This window comes from Neoarius graeffei, chromosome 5, assembly GCF_027579695.1.
Source record: "Neoarius graeffei isolate fNeoGra1 chromosome 5, fNeoGra1.pri, whole genome shotgun sequence".
Lineage (NCBI taxonomy): Eukaryota > Metazoa > Chordata > Actinopteri > Siluriformes > Ariidae > Neoarius > Neoarius graeffei.
The window spans coordinates 4,299,124-4,320,709 of record NC_083573.1 but is presented as its reverse complement, the minus strand read 5'-3'; the positions used below and the strand labels follow the sequence as shown (position 1 = coordinate 4,320,709).

Genomic DNA, 21,586 nt, shown 5'->3' with positions numbered 1-21,586 from the left:
AGTTTGTGACCCCTTTAGAATTTTCTTTATTTCTGCATAAACGTGACCTAAAACACCATCAGATTTTCACACAAGTCCTAAAAGTAGATAAAGAGAACCCAGTTAAACAAATGAGACAAAATATTATACTTCGTCATTTATTTATTGAGGAAAATGATCCAATATTACATATCTGTGAGTGGCAAAAATATGTGAACCTCTAGGATTAGCAGTTAATTTGAAGGTGAAATTAGAGTCAGGTGTTTTCAATCAATGGGATGACAATCAGGTGTGAGTGGGCACCCTGTTTTATTTAAAGAACAGGGATCTATCAAAGTCTGATCTTCACAACACATGTTTGTGGAAGTGTATCATGGCACGAACAAAGGAGATTTCTGAGGACCTCAGAAAAAGTGTTGTTGATGCTCATCAGGCTGGAAAAGGTTGCAAAACCATCTCTAAAGAGTTTGGACTCCACCAATTCACAGTCAGACAAATTGTGGACAAATGGAGGAAATTCAAGACCATTGTTACCTTCCCTAGGAGTGGTCGACCAACAAAGATCACTCCAAGAGTCAGTGATCTGGCCAATATCAATATCAATATGGTCAATATCAGGCCATTCTGCGGCTGGGAAGTTATTTAATTTGAGGGGATTAAAGCAAATAACGTGCATGAAATCGCTAGCTTGGCGCAGTCAAGCAGACAGAGGAAGTCCGTGTGCACATGCGCAGGTTTTCCTTCTTCTTCTTCTTCTGGGTTTTACGGCAGCTGGCATCCACAGTGTTGCATTACTGCCATCTACAGGTTTCCCTTTGAGCGTGCACTGACAGTTCCATCATTCTGTCGCTAAACGAACAGCTGATCACACCGAGGTGCTCGCTGAGTGCTGATATTTATTAGTTTGGTCCTGCGTTTCCTTTCCTTCGTATATAGCATAACGTCTTTTCTTGCTTTAGTCGGTCTTTCACGTTTCATTCGCACACTCACGTCCTCCATTTTTCTCTCCTGTTTCAAATTTGTATCCCACAATACCTTGCGTGAACGGGGAAAGCCCACCACGTGATGTGATGCATGACATAAGATCTTGTATTGGGTCATGGTGAAGCAGGAAAAAATAGTGGAGAATTTCAGGCCATGCAGAGATAAATTCATTAATTGTGCTATTTAAAAAAAAACCTAATAAAAATTAGAAGTCTGTGATTTGAAATCAGTAGCTTTCGAGCCACTAAACAAAAATAATTGGGTGTCGTGAAAATTCTTTTTATGACCTAAAATTGAAAAATCTGAAAGGCGGTCTTGCTTTAAGAAACAGTAAGTCAACAAAAAACAAACTCGGTTGTTTCTTTCTTAATTGTTTTCATGAATTAATTATTTAAGTATAATAAAAGAATGAAAGGAGAAAAGAGAACTCTTCAAAAGAAAGTATCAGTTAATTAGCGCTTTGGTTATTTCTTGTTTTTTGTTTATTTGTTTCTTTCATACACATCAGGATTGTGATGGGGAAGAAAGGATTGTCTGAATCAAGGAAAGATGACAGGAAAAAGTGCATGTATGCAAATTAAAGATAAAACAATGAGTCAATGATTTGATTATCTATCTATCGATCGATCTATCAAATCTTTGAAATCATCACATTTTTGTAACTTTCTGCTCATTTGGTGTTTTTGGGAGAATTAAACTGTGTGGTTTTTCTCTCCATGTCCTGACATGGCCTGTGTGATCTGTAAAAGCGATAAATAATGTGTCCATCACACAGTTAGTGATGCACAGTGATTCCCTGTGCTCGAAATCCTGCTTGTGCAGCTCTGTGAATGTGACATGGACGCTGAGAGAAGAAAAGTCTTCAGTGAAGAGAGCAAGAAGCTAAATGAAGCTCAGAGTGAAACTTTAATCTTCCTCTGACCGGGCACAGGCGTGAGATCTTCACTACCTCCCATCTCTCATGCACTCCAGGCTTTAAAGGGGTTTTAATTGCAGGCCACGCCCCCAAACACCGCGTTCCCAGGTATCATCGACCTGATGGCTAAAACACACAGCGAACAGGTGAATATGGCTCGAAGGCTGACAGGTGAGAGGCAATCAGGCTTTGAGGTGGAGGAGAGATGTTCTCACAGTTACAGACGAGGGCATGGAGAAAACATGGAGGAAACGTTCTGATGAAAATTTCTACAAAGGCAAATGTGTTTGAAAGAAAGAACAATAAAGGAAAGAACGAAACAGAAATAAGAAAAGAAGAAAGAAACAAAAGCAAGAAATGAAAGTATGAAGAAGAATGAAACAAAGAAAAGAAACAAGACAAGAATTAATACAGAAAAAAGAGAACTAATCAAGTAAGGAAGAAACAAATAAAGAAAGAAGAATGTATGGCAATAAGGAAATACCTAAAGAAAAGAAAGAAAGAAAAATCAAGAAAGAAGTGAAAGTATGGAAGGATAGTCTGAAGAATAATAAAAGAAGAGACAAAAAAAAGTTAGGAAAGAATGAAAGACAGGAAAGAAGAAAGAAAGACAACAAAGAATTGGAAGAAAGTAATAAAAGAAGAAATACAAGGAAAAAATGAGGAAACAACTAAAGAAAGGGAAAAAGAAAGAAAAACAAACAGAAATGAAAGAAGAAACAAGGCAACGCAAACAAAAGAACTACACACAAGAAATAAGAATGAAATTAAGAAAATGAAACAAGAAAGAAAGAATTAATCCAGAAAAGAAGAGGAACTAAAAATATCAAGTTAGAAAGCAAGAAAGATCAAAGCAAGGTAGAAAAAACAACAAAGAATTGAAGGAAAGGGAAAATAAGAATGAAAGAAGGAATGCTGATAGAAGTCATAAGGGAAAGAAAGGAAATACTAAAGAGAAAAGAATGCAAATAAGAAAGAAAGAAAGAAAGAAAGAAAGAAAGAAAGAAAGAAAAGGCAGATCTTTGCGTGTTGTACCCAGCGTGTCACACGGCTCGTTCTTCCAGGAGCAGATGTCTAATCCCGTGAGCAGGATGGCGTGATCATGGCGACGACCTTCACGACCCGCCAGAGCCGACTGCCACTGACAGAAACTGCTCAGAGTGTGATCAGCGTGATGACTAATCACCAAACCGTCCTGAGCCCAAGGGGAAAGAACAAGAGAGAGAGAGAAGGAATAAAATGACAGTGAAAAGAGGAGTTTAATAAAAATGCACAAAAATATAAAACCATGGCAGAAGTGTTTCCCCTCACCTGCTCTGCGCTCAGGAGAATCAAACCCACAATCACGACATTAATGTCTCCTCCGATCGTTCTGTCCTTAAACAGGGTGGAGACCTGCATGGAGAAGGTAGAAAGGAAGAATGGGACGAAGAATAGAGATGATATAGAGATGTATTAGAAAATTCAGGGTGGATGTGATCATGAGGGAAAGAAAATGAAAGATGAAAGAAAGGAAAATGGATCGTATGTTGTGGGGACATTTTGAATGATGAAATTTTGTGATGTGGAGATAGAAAGTGAACTAAAAACCTGCGGATGGATGGATGGACGACATTTGTGATGATAAAAGAAAGGAATGAATGGAACCAATGAGCAGAGTGATGACAGACAGGTCTATATGATAGAAAGATGGATGGATGGATGGATGGATGGATGGATGGATGGAAAGACAGGGAGAAAAATTCAGCATGCTTTCGATGGTAAAGTGAAGAAAGAATGTCTAGAAAGGATGGATGGATGGGTAGATGGGAGGATGGATGGGTGGTGGGTGGATGGCAGATCAGAAGATGGACAGAATTGATGGATGGATGGATGAATGAATGGATGGATGGATTTGGATGGGCAGATGGATGGATGGATGGATGGATGGATGGATGGATGGATGGATGGATGGATGGATGGAGGACATTTGTGGTGATGAGAGAAAGGAATGAATGGAACCAATGAGCAGAGAGAAGACAGACAGGTGTACTTGATAGAAAGAAGGATGGATGGATGGATGGATGGATGGATGGATGGATGGATGGATGGATGGATGGATGGATGGACAGGTAGACAAATTCAGCATGTTGTGGATAGTAAAGTGAAGAGAGAATGTAGGGAAAGGTTGGATGAATGGATGGAAGGTTGGATGGTCAAATGGATAGATGGATGGATGGATGGATGGATGGATGGATGGATGGATGGATGTGTGAGTGAGTGGATGGCAGATAGTAGGGTGGATAGAATTGATGGATGGGTGGGTGGGTGGGTGGATGGATGGAAGAAAAATGGGCAAATTGATGGATGGGCGAATGAATGAATGGATAGATTTGGATGGGCGGGCAGATGGGTGGATGGATGGATGGGCAGATGGATGGGAGAATGAATGGATGGATGAATAATGGATGGATGAATAATGGGTGGGCGAATGTATGGACGGATAGAATGGATAAGTAGATGGATGGATAGAATGGATAGGTAGATGGATGGACAGAATAGATAGGTAGATGGATGGATAGAAAAATGGGCAAATGGATTTGGATGGATTTGGATGGGCAGATGAATGGATGGGCACATCAATGGATGGGTGGGCAGATGGATGGATGGGCGAATGAATGGATGAATGAATGAATGAGTGGGTGGGCAGATGAATGGATGAATATGCAAATGGATGGGCAGATGGATGGATGGAGAGATGGACAAATGAATGGATGGATGGATGGATGGATGGATGGATGGAGGGATGGATGGGTGGGCAGATAAGTGGATGGCTGGGCAGAGGGATGGATGGATGGGTGAATGGATGGGCAGATGGGTGAATGGATGGCTGGGTAGATGGATGGATGGGTAGATGGGCGGATGGATGGATGGGTGGGCAGATTCATGGATAGATGGATGGAAGGATGGCTGGGTGAATGGATTAATTTGATGGATGGATGTATGAATGTGTGGACAGATGAACAGACAAAATCACCATGTTGAGGACGGTGAGGACGAATGTGGTGATGTTCTCTCGTCCATGATTCTCCATCATCTTCTGATCCACGACCACCAGCATCTCCACATTGAGTCTGGGATTAGTGCTTAGCGTCGCTGCTCGCCTTTCTCTCTGCACCGATTTATACTCATCAGGAAAAACATAAACATCCTCAGCGGGAGGTTGCGGCATATCTGAGAGACAGGAAGAACGAAATCAAACAGATGAAAAACAACATTTCAAGTGCCATTACTGCTTGTTGCCATGGTTACATTCCAACATGCTTGCATGTTAAAATAATTAATGCCAGCGAGCCAATCAGAATCGAGCATTTCTCGTTGTCATGCAGAACAACGTACAATGGTAATTGAAAGTTTGTGAACCCTTTAGAATTTTCTATATTTCTGCATAAATATGACCTAAAACATCATCAGATTTTCACACAAGTCCTAAAAGTAGATGAAGAGAACCCAGTTAAACAAATGAGACAAAAATATTATACTTGGTCATTTATTTATTGAGGAAAATGACCCAATATTACATATTTGTGAGTGGCAAAAGTATGTGAACCTTTGCTTTCAGTATCTGGTGTGAGCCCCTTGCGCAGCAATAACTGCAACTAAACGTTTGCGGTAACTGTTGATCAGTCCTGCACACCGGCTTGGAGGAATTTTAGCCCGTTCCTCTGTACAGAACAGCTTCAACTCTGGGATGTTGGTGGGTTTCCTCACATGAACTGCTCGCTTCAGGTCCTTCCACAACATTTCCATTGGATTAAGGTCAGGACTTTGACTTGGCCATTCAAAAACATTAACTTTATTCTTCTTTAACCATTCTTTGGTAGAACGACTTGTGTGCTTCGGGTCATTGTCTTACTGCATGACCCACCTTCTCTTGAGATTCAGTTCATGGATAGATGTCCTGGGATTTTCCTTTAGAATTCACTTGTATAATTCAGAATTCATTGTTCCATCAATGATGGCAAGCCGTCCTGGCCCAGATGCAGCAAAACAGGTCCAAACCATGATACTACCACCACCATGCTTCACAGATGGGATAAGGTTCTTATGCTGGAATGCAGTGTTTTCCTTTCTCCAAACATAACGCTTCTCATTTAAACCAAAAAGTTCTATTTTGGTCTCATCCGTCCACAAAACATTTTTCCAATAGCCTTCTGGCTTGTCCACATGATCTTTAGCAAACTGCAGACGAGCAGCAATGTTCTTTTTGGAGAGCAGTGTCTTTTCCTTGCAACCCTGCCATGCACACAAGAAACTTGGAACTTGTTGTTCAGTGTTCTCCTGATGGTGGACTCATGAACATTAACATTAGCCAATGTGAGAGAGGCCTTCAGTTGCCTAGAAGTTACCCTGTGGTCCTTTGTGACCTCGCCAACATTTACACGCCTTGCTCTTGGAGTGATCTTTGTTGGTCGACCACTCCTGGGGAGGGTAACAATGGTCTTGAATATCCTCCATTTGTACACAATCTGTCTGACTGTGGATTGGTGGAGTCCAAACTCTTTAGAGATGGTTTTGTAACCTTTTCCAGCCTGATGAGCATCAACAACGCTTTTTCTGAGGTCCTCAAAAAAATCTCCTTTGCTCATGCCATGATGATACACTTCCAAAACATGTGTTGTGAAGATCAGACTTTGATAGATCCCTGTTCTTTAAATAAAACACGGTGCCCACTCACACCTGATTGTCATCCCATTGATTGAAAACACCTGACTCTAATTTCACCTTTAAATTAACTGCTAATCCTAGAGGTTCACATACTTTTGCCACTCACAGATATGTAATATTGGATCATTTTCCTCAATAAATAAATGACCAAGTATAATATTTTTTGTCTCATTTGTTTAACTGGGTTCTCTTTATCTACGTTTAGGACTTGTGTGAAAATCTGATGATGTTTTAGGTCATACTTATGCAGAAATATAGAAAATTCTAAAGGGTTCACAAACTTTCAAGCACCACTGTAACCTTATAAAATACATCGCCAATTCCAAAAAAGTTGGGATGCTGTGTAAAGTATAAATATAAACAGAATTTGATAATTTGCAAATCCTGGAAACCCTATATTTTATTGAAAATAGTACAAAGACAACATATCAAAATGTTGAAACTGAGAAATTGTATTGTTTTTTGAAAAATATAAGCTCATTTTGAATTTGATGTCAGCAACACATTTCAGAAAAGTTGGGACAGGGGCGTGTTCACCGCTGTGTTGCATCATGTCTACTTTTAACAACAATCTGTAAATGTTTGGGAACTGAGGAGACAAACTGCTGTAGTTTTGAAAGAGAAATGTTGTCCCATTCTTGCCTGATATACAATTTCAGTTGCTCAACAGTTCGGGGTCTCCTTTGTTGTATTTTGTGCTTCATAATGTGCCAAATGTTTTAAATGGGAGACAGGTCTGGACTGCAGCAGGCCAGTTTAGCCAGACCCGTTGCAACAAGGTAGGCAGACTTGGCAATTGCCTAGGCCCCCAGTCCTCGAAGGGCCCCCGCTGCCGAACGACTGGTTATGTATTCAATAGCAATGACAACTTTTTGAGCGCGGCAGCGCAGCGCCTAATGACACTTGTTGAAATACCCTAGTTCCAAGGGGGGCCCCCTAATGCACAACAGCACCTCCCTACATGCTTTGGCAGAAAAGTGCAATGACAGTCTGTTGTCAACCCCTCAATGCCCATCTCCGTCCAGTCAAGTGGTTGCAGAGCTCCGCGGCAAAAAAACAAAACAAAATCAAATATGAAGCGAAATTACCCCTCAGGGAGCCAGAAGAGAAAGGAGAAAAGGGAAGAGGAAGACAGAAAAAAACAAGACACTGGTAAGTGAGAATGTACACACTCATGAATACCAAGCGGGTCGACAAGCAAATTTGGTAGCTAGCTTACGTTAATGGTAGTTATCTTGTAGACAGTGTTTATAACAGTGATGTAAACGTTGTCATGCACAATAGGCTTACAAACTTGCAAGGACTGGCTAAAGATTCTAATATGTGCCACCCAAATAGGTGAAAGACTGTCAACTTCTCCCAGATTAACTTATTGTGTTTATCAAAATGTCATAGTCAGAGTTAGTTTCAGCGAGCTGCATGGCTTTCATCAGAAGTAGCTAGTGTGTCGTGAGCATGAATGGAGCAGGACAGGGGATGGCTCACAAGAAAGCTCTTTTTTACATAAACAGGCTACATTTGTGACCTTGGTCGGATATTAATGCAGTAATTCAGCTAAGAAACCCGAACTTTCTGCAAGGAAGCCCTGCTGCGATCAGCACGGCTAATGGCCACGGCATGGCAAGTTTGCTTCGCTTGTGTCTCTGGATTGTTTTTGCTTCCATGGGAAGGAAGGACAGCCCTTGCCATTTTCTCTGATTCTAGTAACCTCTGCAAGAATTCCATGCATCATGACTGAACTGGAACGTGAACGTAATGCATAGATGCAGAGCCCTTTCGAATATTCAACTGAGCCAAGGAAAGGTGACAGCAAGCAACCACACCCGCGACATGGATTTTAAATGCTTATGATCATGTTTGTAAATCTTCATGTCAACCACGTTTGTGTAATGATTTCACGATTTACCATAACGTCAGCGAATAAGCCTGAATAATCCACGTCAACTGTCTGGTATAACAAATGAATGACAGACATTACAAGGCGTACGAGGCACAGCTCTAACTGATATTGCACAGGTAAATCGACTTTGGACATGGAGGGTATTGTGGCTGCCTTTGCTGAAGCCAAAGCCCGCAAGCAGCAGTTTTAGACATTTTGCCCATGATTCTAGTTGTGTATTCTTAAAGTTTTATGTGTTTTTCTATACCTTTTGCACTTTTCTGTGTGTGCTGATTCTTATTAAGATTCTTATTCATGTTTGTAATCATTTAATCACCATTTGAAGTTATTTCTACTTGTGTATATACTGTAAATATTTAGTGTTGTGTTATTTGCACATTTTATATTACTTTGTCTTATTTTCATATATGTGTGTGTGTGTATATTTTGTCTATTCTTGTGTTTAATTGGGTTTGATAATTATTTATAATAATGTAAAGAGTTCATTTATTAAGTAAAAATCGTAAGAATGATTACAATATGTGTAATGTTTATTTATTAAGTCTTCAGTGGGTAGGCGGCCATAAGGCCTTTCGTCGAGGGGGGGATAATTATGGGCCCCAGATCCCCCTTTGCCTAGGGCCCCAAATAGCTTGAAACGGGCCTGAGTTTAGCACCCGGACTCTTTTGCTATGGAGCCATGCAGTTTTAATATGTGCTGAAAGCGGTTTGGCGTTGTCTTGCTGAAAGAAGGAAGGCCTTCACTGAAAAAGATTTTGTCAGGATGTCAGCATATTGCTCTGAAACGTGTTTATATCATTCAGCATTAATGATGCCTTGCCAGGTGTACAAGCAACCCATGTCATGTGCACTAATGCCCCCTCATACCGTCACAGACGCTGCTTTTGAACTGTGCACTGATAACAAGCCGGATGGTCCCTCTCCTCTTTAGCCTGGAGGACGTGGTGTCCATGATTTCAAAAAAGAATTTCTACTTTTGATTCGTCAGACCTCGGGACAGTTTTCCACTTCACCTCAGTCCATCGTAAAAGAGCTCGGGCCCAGAGAAGGGGGTGGGGTTTCTGGATATTGTTTATATCTGGTTTTAACTTGCATTTGTGGATGCAGTAATGAAGTGTTTTCACAGACGATGGTTTTCTGAAGTGTTCCTGAGCCCATACAGTGATTTCCACTACAGACACGTGTCTGCTTTTAATGCAGCGTCTACGGAGGGCCTGAAGATCACAGGCATCCAATGTCAGTTTTCAGCCTTGTCTCTTGCATACAGAGATTTCTCCAGATTCTCTGAATCTTTTAATGATATTATGGACCATAGATGATGTGACCCCCAAATTATTTGCAGTTTTACATTGAGAAACGTTATTCTTAAAAATTGTTGCACTGTTTGCCCACGCAGTCTTTCACAGAGCGCTGAACCCCGCCCCATCTTTACTTCTGAGAGACTCCGCCTCTCTGGGATGCTCTTTTTATACCCAATCATCTTACTGACCTGTTGCCAATTAATCAAATTAGCTTTTTTTTAGCATTACACAACTTTTTCAGTCTTTTGTTGCCCCGTCCCAACTTTTCTGAAATGTGTTGCTGACATCAAATTCAAAATGAGCAAATATTTTTCAGAAAACAATAAAATTTCTCAGTTTCAATCTTTAATATGTTGTCTTTGTACCATTTTCAATGAAATATAGGGTTTCCATGACTGCAAATCTTCACATTCTGTTTTTCTTCATGTTTTACACAGCATCCCAACTCTTTTGGAATTGGGGTTGTAAATAAATAAATAATTGTCCTTACATACATTTCTTCCTTCTTCCACAGTAGTGTTGTTTCTGGTTTGTTCTGCGTGCATAGTCGTCACGGTGACCGTGACGTCGGTGACGGCGTTTGGCTCCGTCCGAACGTTCCGGTGTATGTGTGTGTATCCTGTAGAGGATGTGCGGATGGTGTTCTGGTGCTGCTGTGGTGTAGTTTTCATTCTGTAACTGGTGCAGGAGGAGCGGCTTCAGGAAATAATCAGCGTCCTGGGTGCGGATCAGACCTGACTGTACACACACACACACACACACACACACACACCACTGTAGATTTATTCAAAAAAGTTGAAAAGTCGCATTATCATTAAGACCACAATCATTTTAACGTCTTCATATTTGCAAATACAGTTCACAGCACCATGACCCGTATGTGTGTGTGTCTGTGAGAGACACCCATCATCAGGTTACACAGACAGGCGTAAATAGCGGTTGTAAATACAGATCCGGACAGGGATCCACACTACACACACACGTCTCAGTGTTGCACCACGTGCAGCCTCTGGGACAAGCCGCTAACTCCTCATGCTAACTCCTCATGCTCAGCTCCCACCATACACTGCTACGGTAATGCTAATTACGCCGAATAAAAAAAAAAACGCCAAAAATTCTTCTCAGGTTAATATACACCATGTTGAACAGCAATTCGTTTTGGGTATTAAATCCTCTGCGGTGCGAGCTGCGCTAACTCGGATCGGTGCCGACGTTTCTGTTTTCACAGAATTACCTCAGCGAATATTAGCTAACTCTGCTAACTCCACCTGCGGCTTCCTTCACTGTGATTAGACCGATTAAAGGGTGAGAATGTCATCACGTCACATGCCATTTTATCTCCCTCAACCGTCTGTCTGTCTGTCTGTCTGTCTGTCACACCAACCATCTGTGTTCAGTCGGTGTGTGCACGCACGCGTCTTTGTCCTAAGCTCTTGTATTTATCCTTCTGTGATCATTTTCCTCACAGACGTCTTGTGTTTTCCTCACACTCGAAGCTAAAGCTGATAAAACCTGACCTCATAAAGTTTTTCCTCAAGATGCTGTCTGAGAAAATGATGGAGGACACGATTTACCACGGACCAGTGGCAGGTTTTTATGATTTCTCTCTCAAGATCATATCATGTGATGTCACACACAGGTTGGCTGAAATACAGAAACTTCACAGGGGGGCTTTTGAGCCTCGAATGGATTCACAATGATAATCCCAATTAACATTCCAGTGAAGCACCTCGCGAGTCAGGAGGGTTTTTTTGCACACACACCAGCTTTCTGAAAGTTAGTGACACTTAGAGCAAAGGATTTCTGCTAGAATTCTACCAGACCGTATTTATACTCAAGAATTAGCATTTATTCTTGTAATTCCTGACCTCAAAAAAAAGCCCTTCTCAGGAACTTGGGATGGTCTTCTTACTCACAAGTTCAAATCACAAGTTTACTGCTCACATACTGACATACGGTATAACACTGCCTGTACAGGTTACTGTCGCACAACTGCTGAAAAAGTTAAATGCTGACACCTTTCTGTTTTCACCAGCATTAATTTTTCCAGCAGTTTGTGCTACAGTAGGTTGCTCTTCTGTGGGATTGGACCATATGGGCTTGCTTTCGTGCCCCATGTGAATCAGTGAGCCTTCAACACCCATGACCCTGTCGCCAGTTCACTGGTTGTCCTTTGGATCCTTGAAGCACTTTTGTTTGGTACTAACCAGTGCATACCGGGAACACCCCACAAGATGTGGCATTTTGGAGATGCTCAGTCAGACCCAGTCATGTCGCCATCACAATTTGGCCCGTGTCATACTCACGCAGATCCTTACGCTCGCCCATTTTTCCTGCTTCCAACACATCAACTTCAAGAACTGACTGTTCTCTTTCTTGCGGTCTAATATATCCCACCCCTTGACTTGGCAGGTGCTACTGTAATGAGATCATCAATGTTATTCACTTCTTCACCCATCAGTCATCATCATATTATGGCTGATCAGTGTACAAGACAGTTAGCTGGCTAGCTTGTTGCTCGCAAAAGACAAACAAACATCGATGCACCCATGTTTTTGCCTCCGCTTTGTAGCTTGAATGCACGGAGGTTAAAAAGCAGCATTCGATTTAGGCTCAGACACAAAGGCCACGCCTCCTTCAGTGGAACTGATGGCTAGAGAAACAAAAGACACACCTCCTTTTCTTTCAAAAACACAGGTTTAAAATGCCAAGGCTCTTCAAATTGTCTGCGATATGATCAGGGCCAGGTTTTTAACAGACCCTTATTCACTCAACCCTTTTTTTTGCGCAAATTAAACTATAGTGCTGCTTGATATTTGGCTCTGGAAATGATGAAGCTTTTAATCATCTCCATCTAAGAGCAACAAGAATAATATCCGGCTGACAGAAATGAACGAAATGAAAAAACGATGATGTAGCGAGTCCGTGTTCTAATCTCCGCATGGCTAAACAACACACTACTGTATTATAGGCACCTGCAGTTACAGTGGTGCTTGAAAGTTTGCGAACCCTTTAGAATTTTCTATATTTCTGCATAAATATGACCTCAAACATCATCAGATTTTCACACAAGTCCTAAAAGTAGATAAAGAGAACCCAGTTAAACAAATGAGACAAAAATATTATACTTGGTCATTTATTTATTGAGGAAAATGATCCAATATTACATATCTGCGAGTGGCAAAAGTATGTGAATCTTTGCTTTCAGTATCTGGTGTGACCCCCTTGTGCAGCAATAACTGCAACTAAATGTTTGCGGTAACTGTTGATCAGTCCTGCACACCGGCTTGGAGGAATTTTAGCCCATTCCTCTGTACAGAACAGCTTCAACTCTGGGATGTTGGTGGGTTTCCTTACATGAACTGCTCGCTTCAGATCCTTCCACAACATTTCCATTGGATTAAGGTCAGGACTTTGACTTGGCCATCCCAAAACATTCACGTTATTCTTCTTTAACCATCCTTTGGTAGAACAACTTGTGCACTTCGGGTCGTTGTCTTGCTGCATGACCCACCTTCTCTTGAGATTCAGTTCATGGACAGATGTCCTGACATTTTCTTTTAGAATTCACTTGTATAATTCAGAATTCATTGTTCCATCAATGATGGCAAGCCGTCCTGGCCCAGATGCAGCAAAACAGGTCCAAACCATGATACTACCACCACCATGTTTCACAGATGGGATAAGGTTCTGATGCTGGAATGCAGCGTTTTCCTTTCTCCAAACATAACACTTCTCATTTAAACCAAAAAGTTCTATTTTGGTCTCATCCATCCCCAAAACATTTTCCCAATAGCCTTCTGGCTTGTCCACATGATCTTTAGCAAACTGCAGATGAGCAGCAATGTTCTTTTTGGAGAGCAGTGGCTTTCTCCTTGTAACCCTGCCATGCACACCATTGTTGTTCAGTGTTCTCCTGATGGTGGACTCATGAACATTAACATTAGCCAATGTGAGAGAGGCCTTCAGTTGCTTAGAAGTTACCCTGGGGTCCTTTGTGACCTCGCCGACTATGACACACTTTGCTCTTGGAGTGATCTTTGTTGGTCAACCACTCCTGGGGAGGGTAACAATGGTCTTGAATTTCCTCCATTTGTACACAATCTGTCTGACTGTGGATTGGTGGAGTCCAAACTCTTTAGAGACGGTTTGTAAACTTTTCCAGCCTGATGAGCATCAACAACGCTTTTTCTGAGGTCCTCAGAAATCTCCTTTGTTCGTGCCATGATACTCTTCCACAAACATGTGTTGTGAAGATCAGACTTTGATAGATCCCTGTTCTTTAAATAAAACACGGTGCCCACTCACACCTGATTGTCATCCCATTGATTGAAAACACCTGACTCTAATTTCACCTTCAAATTAATTGCTAATCCTAGAGGTTCACATACTTTTGCCACTCACAGATATGTAATATTGGATAATTTTTCTCAATAAATAAATGACCAAGTATAATATTTTTGTCTCATTTGTTTAACTGGGTTCTCTTTATCTACTTTTAGGACTTGTGTGAAAATCTGATGATGTTTTAAGTCATGTTTATGCAGAAATATAGAAAATTCTAAAGGGTTCACAAACTTTCAAGCACCACTGTAGCGAAGACAGTTGTATGCTAGCTAGCTGTTAGTGCACGAGGAGGGGAATTACACATCAGAGATACCCTTAAGTGTCCATGACAACGCTAATTGTCCAGGTTTATATGCAAACTTTGAAATCAAATGCTTGCAAAGTCAACCTTGCTCAAAACATGGAATGATGACAGATACGTGTGTCTGGAAATAAAATGAAAAGCACTGCATGAAGACTTAAAGCACAATTTAAAGTCTCCATCCAGTGACGAGTGACGCCACAATAAACTCTTCATCGTGTGAAAATGAGGACTCGGAAGGGGAAGTCAGGGAAACTCAGTGTCTTCTGGGACTCACAGAGGAGTCCGAAAGTAAACATTCGCTGACCCTGAATTTATGTGGTTTTAAAGGAATTTGATGGAAAACGTCATGAGAAATCTCACGGCACATTCCTTTTTTGTGTCCATTACTTTACATCTTTTTATTTGAAGACATTAGATTAGTGGGCTTTAGCAAATGCTCTTATCCAGAGTGACGTCCAACAGACCCAGAGCAGCCTGGGGAGCAGTTGTGAGTTAGGTGCCTTGCTTAAGGGCACTTCAGCCATTCCTGCTGGTCCAGGGAATCAAACCTTTTGGGAAATAGTGATATTACACAATGCAAATGTTCCTCCGGAGAAAACAGAGCAGTGTTATAGTCGAGTCTTGAGTCCCCAGTGTTCAAGTCCGAGTCAAGTCCAAGTCATGAAAAAAAATTGATTCGAATCCATTATTGATCCAAGTCGAGTCCAAGAACAAGACTCCAACTGCACCATGTGACGGTGTCTGTTTCAGCGCCATTAACATTAGTTTGCTCCTGAACATGACGTATGAACAGGTGAATGTGCTTCTCTTTATCAGGGAGTGTGAAGTATTCTGTCAGAGATGGTTGGGAGATGAATGTAAGTGCAGAAGGTGTGTTGATTAATACAAGTGAAGACGGTAAACAATCCAGAACGGCAGGCAAAATCGTACAACGGTGAAACAGGCGATAGGTTGAACGAGGCACAAACAGGCTATTGTAGACTCGGCAGAATCAAAGACGAGAAACAGGAAATCAGGGATCAGGAAACCAAACAAGGAAATAAGGCTCGGTAATGTCTCAGCGACGCAGCTCAATACTTCGCAAAGTCGGTGTATTTTCACAGTTTTTATATCGGCGTGCTGATTGCGCCTTGATCCTGTGCAGGTGCGAGTCGCTAAAGGCACACTGCGAGAGAGAGAGTCCACTTGGCACTTGGCATCTGATGCACGCGCCAAGGTGCGCAGGTGTGACACTCTTGCACAAAATTAGTACAAAAATTAATGTAGATATATAAATATCTTATGCCAAATTATTATAGCATGTTACAAAAAATAAAGAAAAAATCCGAGTCCTCCTCTCCAATTTATGAGTCCGAATGCAGTTAATGCACGAGTCCGAGTCCAAGTCCGAGTCATCAGTGCTCAAGTCCAAGTTGAGTCATGAGTCCTTAAAATTAGGGCACGAGTACCACAAGTCTGAAATGGAGTGATTGATTTACAAATTGTTCACAAATTGCTGCGGTATAAGAGGAATAAAACACTTCGGGACATGCGTCTTAGTGTCTTATTTGTTCCAGAATGACATCATACCTTCTTTTTATCCATTTATGGTTACATTTAATGTTGCACAACAAGTTAGTTCCTGTTCATATTTCGATCATTGCAGATGTAAACAGTTGTTCCGTCACTCAAAGAAGAGAAAAACAGTTAAAAATAACAAAAATGGTGACTCAAAGTGCTCAGTGAAAGAGCTCTACCTGAGCAACAAAAGTTCACACTTCTAAAAACTTGAGAGCGAAACACGGGATACAAACATTTTCCCCCCAAACTAACAACTTTTAATTTTTTTCATATCATTGTGGTTCCACCCATCCTGGGAAATCCCGCCTCCTCACACGAAGAGCCGACTCACCATCCCGGCACACGTAGATAATGCCACTGTTGAGTTGACCTTTGACCTCAGTGACCCTTGATAGAAGCAGAAGTCTTCTCCAGGGAAGGTATTGAGCTTCTCGGTGCCATTTTTACCCAGAGTTTGGACGGTAAATCCTGGAGCGATGAGACCGACAGAGGGACGCAGCTCCATGTGGAAGTTCTGTCCGAGACCGCGGAGCTGAAAGTGGGCTGTGGAGGTGAGGTCAATCCCATGATGCTCTAGCGAGCGCTTCCTGCGATGATGATGAGCGACGGCGTGGGAAACGTAGCGGCCGCGACGGTCCACCTCATACGGAGCCACGATCTCGTACTCTGTAAAACAAATAAACACGTAAACCATGTGCAGGGTGGACACGAGGACTGTTGAAGAAAAGATAGAGGGATGGACATCATATTAAAGGACAAATTGAGTGTTGATGTGATGAGATCTGAACAGAATCTATTCATCAAGGAGACTGAGATCTTTTTTTATGGACACTTCAGAAGTCTGTTCAGAGGCAGTGCACTAAACCCTAAAAATATCAAGATGGTGGTCCAAGAATACAGCTGTCCTGCTGTCTGGATGGGACAGACGTCCTTCCTGTCTCCGCTGTCAATCACAGAGACACAGGCGTCTTTCAGCTTCTGGATCCTGAGCAGTTTCAGGTTTCACTACTTTGTTGCCAAATCAGTCCGAGTGAGTGAGAAGACAAGGTTTCAGGACAGTTCATACTTTTCTGTCCTCCATGTGCTTCAGCTGCTCAACCATGGAACACCAGCAGGAGGACGTGTGTGTGTGTGTGTGTGTGTGTGTGTGTGTGTGTGTGTGTGTGTGTGTGTGTGTGTGTGAAGACTTGGAAGATGAATGGATGAACAGACAGATTCGGTGATGGTGAATGTGTAAAGAAAAAAATCTGAACAGGAAAGAGAGAGAGAAAGAAAGAAATGCTTGGGGAAGAATGGATGGATTGATGTTGGAAGAAAAGAGCAGAAGAGCAAAGAAACAAAGAAAGGATGGAAAAAGATGAAAAAAGGAAAGAATAGAAGGACAAGAAGGAAAGGGTGGAGGATGAATGGGATGAGAATAAACAGATTTGGTGAGAGTGAATGTGTGTGCTAATAGACAACAGAAAGAAAGAAAGAAAGAAAGAAAGAAAGAAAGAAAGAAAGAAAGATGTACAGTATATTGGAGAAAAGGAAAGAAAGGAGTGTGGAAAACATAGAAGAAAGAAAGAAAGAAAGAAAGAAAGAAAGAAAGAAAGAAAGAAAGAAAGAAAGAGGAAAATGTACAGTATATTGGAGAAAAGGAAAGAAAAAGAAAGAAATGTACAGTATATTGGAAAGAAAGAAAGAAAGAAAGAAAGAAAGAAAGAAAGAAAGAAAGAAAGAAAAGTGAAAATGTAGATGATGAAAGAAAGAAAGAAAGAAAGAAAGAAAGATTTACATGGGATGAAGGAAGGAAATCAAGAAAGAGAAAGAAAGAAGGTAGAAATTGTACACTACATAAGAAAGGAAGAAAAAGAAAGAGTGGGAAGTATAGATGAGATGAAGGAAGGAAATAAAGAGACAGAAAGACAACAAATCGCAGGGAGGAAATGAAAAAGACAAAAGGAAAGAATGAAATAAAGCAAACGAGACAAAGACAGCAAAAAAAGGAGGAATGAAAAAGAGAGAATGAGAAAGTAAAGAAGGGCGTGGAGAGAAGTGTGATTGGATGAGAGGCAGCAGGGTGGGTGGGGTTACAGTAAACACAAACAGCCCTGTTCCCACTCAGGTCCTGTGTGTCTTCAGTCAAACTGGACGATTCAAATCTGTCCACTAGGGGGCGGAGCCACGGTCATGTCATGTGATAAAGTTCTCATCTCATCTCATTATCTCTAGCCGCTTTATCCTGTTCTACAGGGTCGCAGGCGAGCTGGAGCCTATCCCAGCTGACTACAGGCGAAAGGCGGGGTACACCCTGGACAAGTTGCCAGGTCATCACAGGGCTGACACATAGACACAGACAACCATTCACACTCACATTCACACCTACGCTCAATTTAGAGTCACCAGTTAACCTAACCTGCATGTCTTTGGACTGTGGGGGAAACCGGAGCACCCGGAGGAAACCCACACGGACACGGGGAGAACATGCAAACTCCACACAGAAAGGCCCTCGCCGGCCACGGGGCTCGAACCCAGGACCTTCTTGCTGTGAGGAGACAGCGCTAACCACTACACCACCGTGCCGCCCTGTGATAAAGTTAAAATTTAAAATCTGTTGGGTGGAAATAAGCTCCAACTAAATTCACAGGAATTTCAAATGTGAGAACTTTACTTCAGGTACAAATACAAGAAGAAAAAAAAAAACATCAGTATTTTCCAGAACCTTTTATCGAAGAAAAATGAAAAACATTCCTCGCTGGTCGTCTCTCACAAACTCATGTTTACGCACATAGCTGCAGAGCTCTTACCTGTGTTTGAAGGTAACTGGAGAGATTCCAGCAGGGAGGGAGAACATGACTCGGTGCTCTGAAAAACATTACAGCTTCACTCACTGATCAGGTAAAGAATAAAACAATCAGAGTGATCGCGTTGTGCTGTTATCGGAAATTAATCAACAGTGTAATGAAGTGGATTATTTCCTGATGACGTTCTGCAGTGCTTTATTCCTCTTACACCACAACAGCTTGGCAGTGACGACAATTTATTTATTCCAAAATGACATTTTAAAAATCCATTTATAGTTGCATAGCGTGCACGTGAAGCGATTTTTCACTTACGTTACAGCAGCTATAAACAGGCATTCGCTCACGAGCTTTTCTTCTTTTATGTTTATAAGAACCCCCCAAAAAACCCAAACAAAAACAAAAACACAGTTTGTCATATTTATGACCAAGAAACCGCAAAGAAGTGTGAACTCCTCTGTCCTGAAGACGTCAGGAAACGTCATGCTCCAGCTGTCCCTCTGAAACTGGAGACTCCTTCCGTCAACGTTAAATCAACGGCTCTTTTTATTAAGTTGTCGCAGAAACACTTTTTTTTTGTCTTGTAAATCTGTTTCTGCGACAGATTTCTACGCCGGGTCAGGAAACGCAGCGAAATTAGTGAATTATTGCGAATAAATGACGTTTTCAGGAGTTCCGACGAAACCGTTCGGCTTTATTTGGAAACAAACAAACAAACAAACAAACAAAAACATTTAATATTTTTTATGAAAATCCAACAAAACCATTATAATCTCTTTTATAGTATTTGTTTGAAACACAGTGTCATGAATGTAAAAAAAATATGACATTCGTTGCCATAACAACAATAGTTTGATCGAGCGAGAAGTCGAAATTATGACGTCATTATGTTCACCATTTAATCATCTCTATACAGCAGTGTTGGGCACGTTACTTTCAAAAAGTAATTAGTTATAGTTACTAGTTACTTTTCCCAAAAAGTAACTGAGTTAGTAACGGAGTTACTTTGTCATAAAAGTAACTAATTACCAGGGAAAGTAATTATTCCGTTACATTTTGTCCCCCCCCCCCCCAAAAAAAAAAAAAAAAATCAAATTCAATTAGTGTAATCATAATAAAAGTGAATGTTAAATGTGTTTAATGACTGAAATGGACACTTAACAGAACCAGTTAGTAACATTATCTACACTATATTAATATTTTTGTGGGACAATGTGAGATAAGACATCTATCAAATGTAATATATTTTTGCAGTTATTAAAATTATGTTACTAATTACTGGCCACTGACGAGGACAAACGCTTTGTTCCTCGACATAATGTGCATTGCACGTAAACACTCTTGCCTTTTATTTCAAGTAATGAAAAGTCCTGGCTGTATTTCCAGTGTGAAAGCGCAGTGCTGGGCTGACCGCTCGCCATCGCTGGGTCTTCCGATTGAAAGCGTGCGCAGTAGTGCAGTAGGCGTGGCCTACCTACATATGTTGTCCAAATCTACTCTGATTGGCTTACTGTGCCGTTGTCTCGTGTCTCCCCGCCCCACACTAAAGCAGAGTAAAGAAAGGCTGAACGAGCAGCGTGCCAGATGAGAACAGCTTTAATAAAGTAACGCATAGTATTTTATTGTAAGTAACGGGAACGGCGTTATAACGATGTAAAAAGTAATTAGTTAGATTACTCGTTACTAAAAAAAGTAACGCCGTTAGTAACGCCGTTTATTCTAACGCCGTTATTCCCATCACTGCTATACAGTGACACTGTAGAAGGTCCATGTGGAAATGGAGTGTGAATTTAAAATAATAATAATAATAATAATAATAATAATGATGATGATGATGACCTGAGATGCATGGTACAGATTTCTTGTTGCTCACCTGAAGACACGCCAAAATGAGAATAAACACCAAGAGCGCGAGCCCTTCAGTCCAAGTGCTTCCTGTATGAGCCATTTCCTGTCAAGATTCAGCTGAAACTCCTCAATCCAGAGAATGATGATGATGATGGTGATGATGATGGTGATGAGATCCGTCCCGGGAACTGGCGCGCGCGCGCATGCACCACCGGAGCACCGGCTCTTCTCCGGTCTCAGGAGCTCTGCTCTGGAGGATATTTCCGCTCGTGCACCATCACCGGGACAGGTTCACTCCACTGCAGTTTCATCAAAGCGCAAAATCCACGCGGACGCAAAGAAAGCGCGTTTTAAGCTGGAGTCGCATCCCGGAGCGCGAGACTCTTCAGAGTTTCCCCGGTAAACCGAGTGATCCCATTCTCTCTCTCTCTCTCTCTCTCTCTCTCTCTCTGGGGGTCTGATCGTGCACACCCAACCCACAATAAACTCATGAACTCATCCTGAATTAGAATAACATCTCCCTCATCACAAAATGTGCAACATCTGCGGTTAGGTGCCTGTGTGTGTTTTAAGGATTATTTTCTTGTCATGGTTCACTTTTGTTCACATGCTTTTTTTCACATTTTTCCCTCCACACTATTAAAAATGAAAAAGCAAATGAATCATGCTGAAAATCACGTGTCAAACCCCCCCCCCCCCCCACACACACACACACGTGAATCACGTGGAACATAAATGAATCACACTTAAAAAGTGAATCAGGGTTTTATCACTGATACAAATAAGTGTAGGTAAAAATCACATGTGAAAATGAACCCTGCGGGAAAGAATCGCTTTTGAAAATCAACGAACCGTTTGAGAGAATCATGTGAAAATCGGCGTATCACGTGTAAAAGAGTGACGTGCAAATCGAACTGAATCATGCGAAAGAATCACCTTTGAAAGTAAGTCAGTGTG

At 41.5% G+C, this 21,586-nt stretch overlaps 1 protein-coding gene across 2 annotated transcripts in view; it reads right to left on the bottom strand.

Moving 5' to 3' along the window:
• The window catches only part of LOC132886396 (A disintegrin and metalloproteinase with thrombospondin motifs 16), a 44,410-nt gene extending 23,681 nt beyond the window's left edge, over nucleotides 1-20,729 (bottom strand). Inside the window, exons 1-7 of one of the 2 annotated variants that reach the window (XM_060920982.1) lie at nucleotides 20,655-20,729; nucleotides 18,788-18,845; nucleotides 16,330-16,664; nucleotides 10,282-10,525; nucleotides 4,896-5,092; nucleotides 3,191-3,274; nucleotides 2,915-3,074 (exon numbers count right to left, since the gene is read on the bottom strand). In XM_060920982.1, the coding sequence (XP_060776965.1) occupies nucleotides 2,915-3,074; nucleotides 3,191-3,274; nucleotides 4,896-5,092; nucleotides 10,282-10,525; nucleotides 16,330-16,664; nucleotides 18,788-18,845; nucleotides 20,655-20,729 (1,153 nt within the window). Of the gene's footprint in view, nucleotides 1-2,914; nucleotides 3,075-3,190; nucleotides 3,275-4,895; nucleotides 5,093-10,277; nucleotides 10,526-16,329; nucleotides 16,665-18,787; nucleotides 18,846-20,654 lie in introns of those variants that run through there. The other variant, XM_060920983.1, reaches the window with a different exon arrangement.
• Between the last annotated feature and the right edge of the window lie 857 nt (nucleotides 20,730-21,586).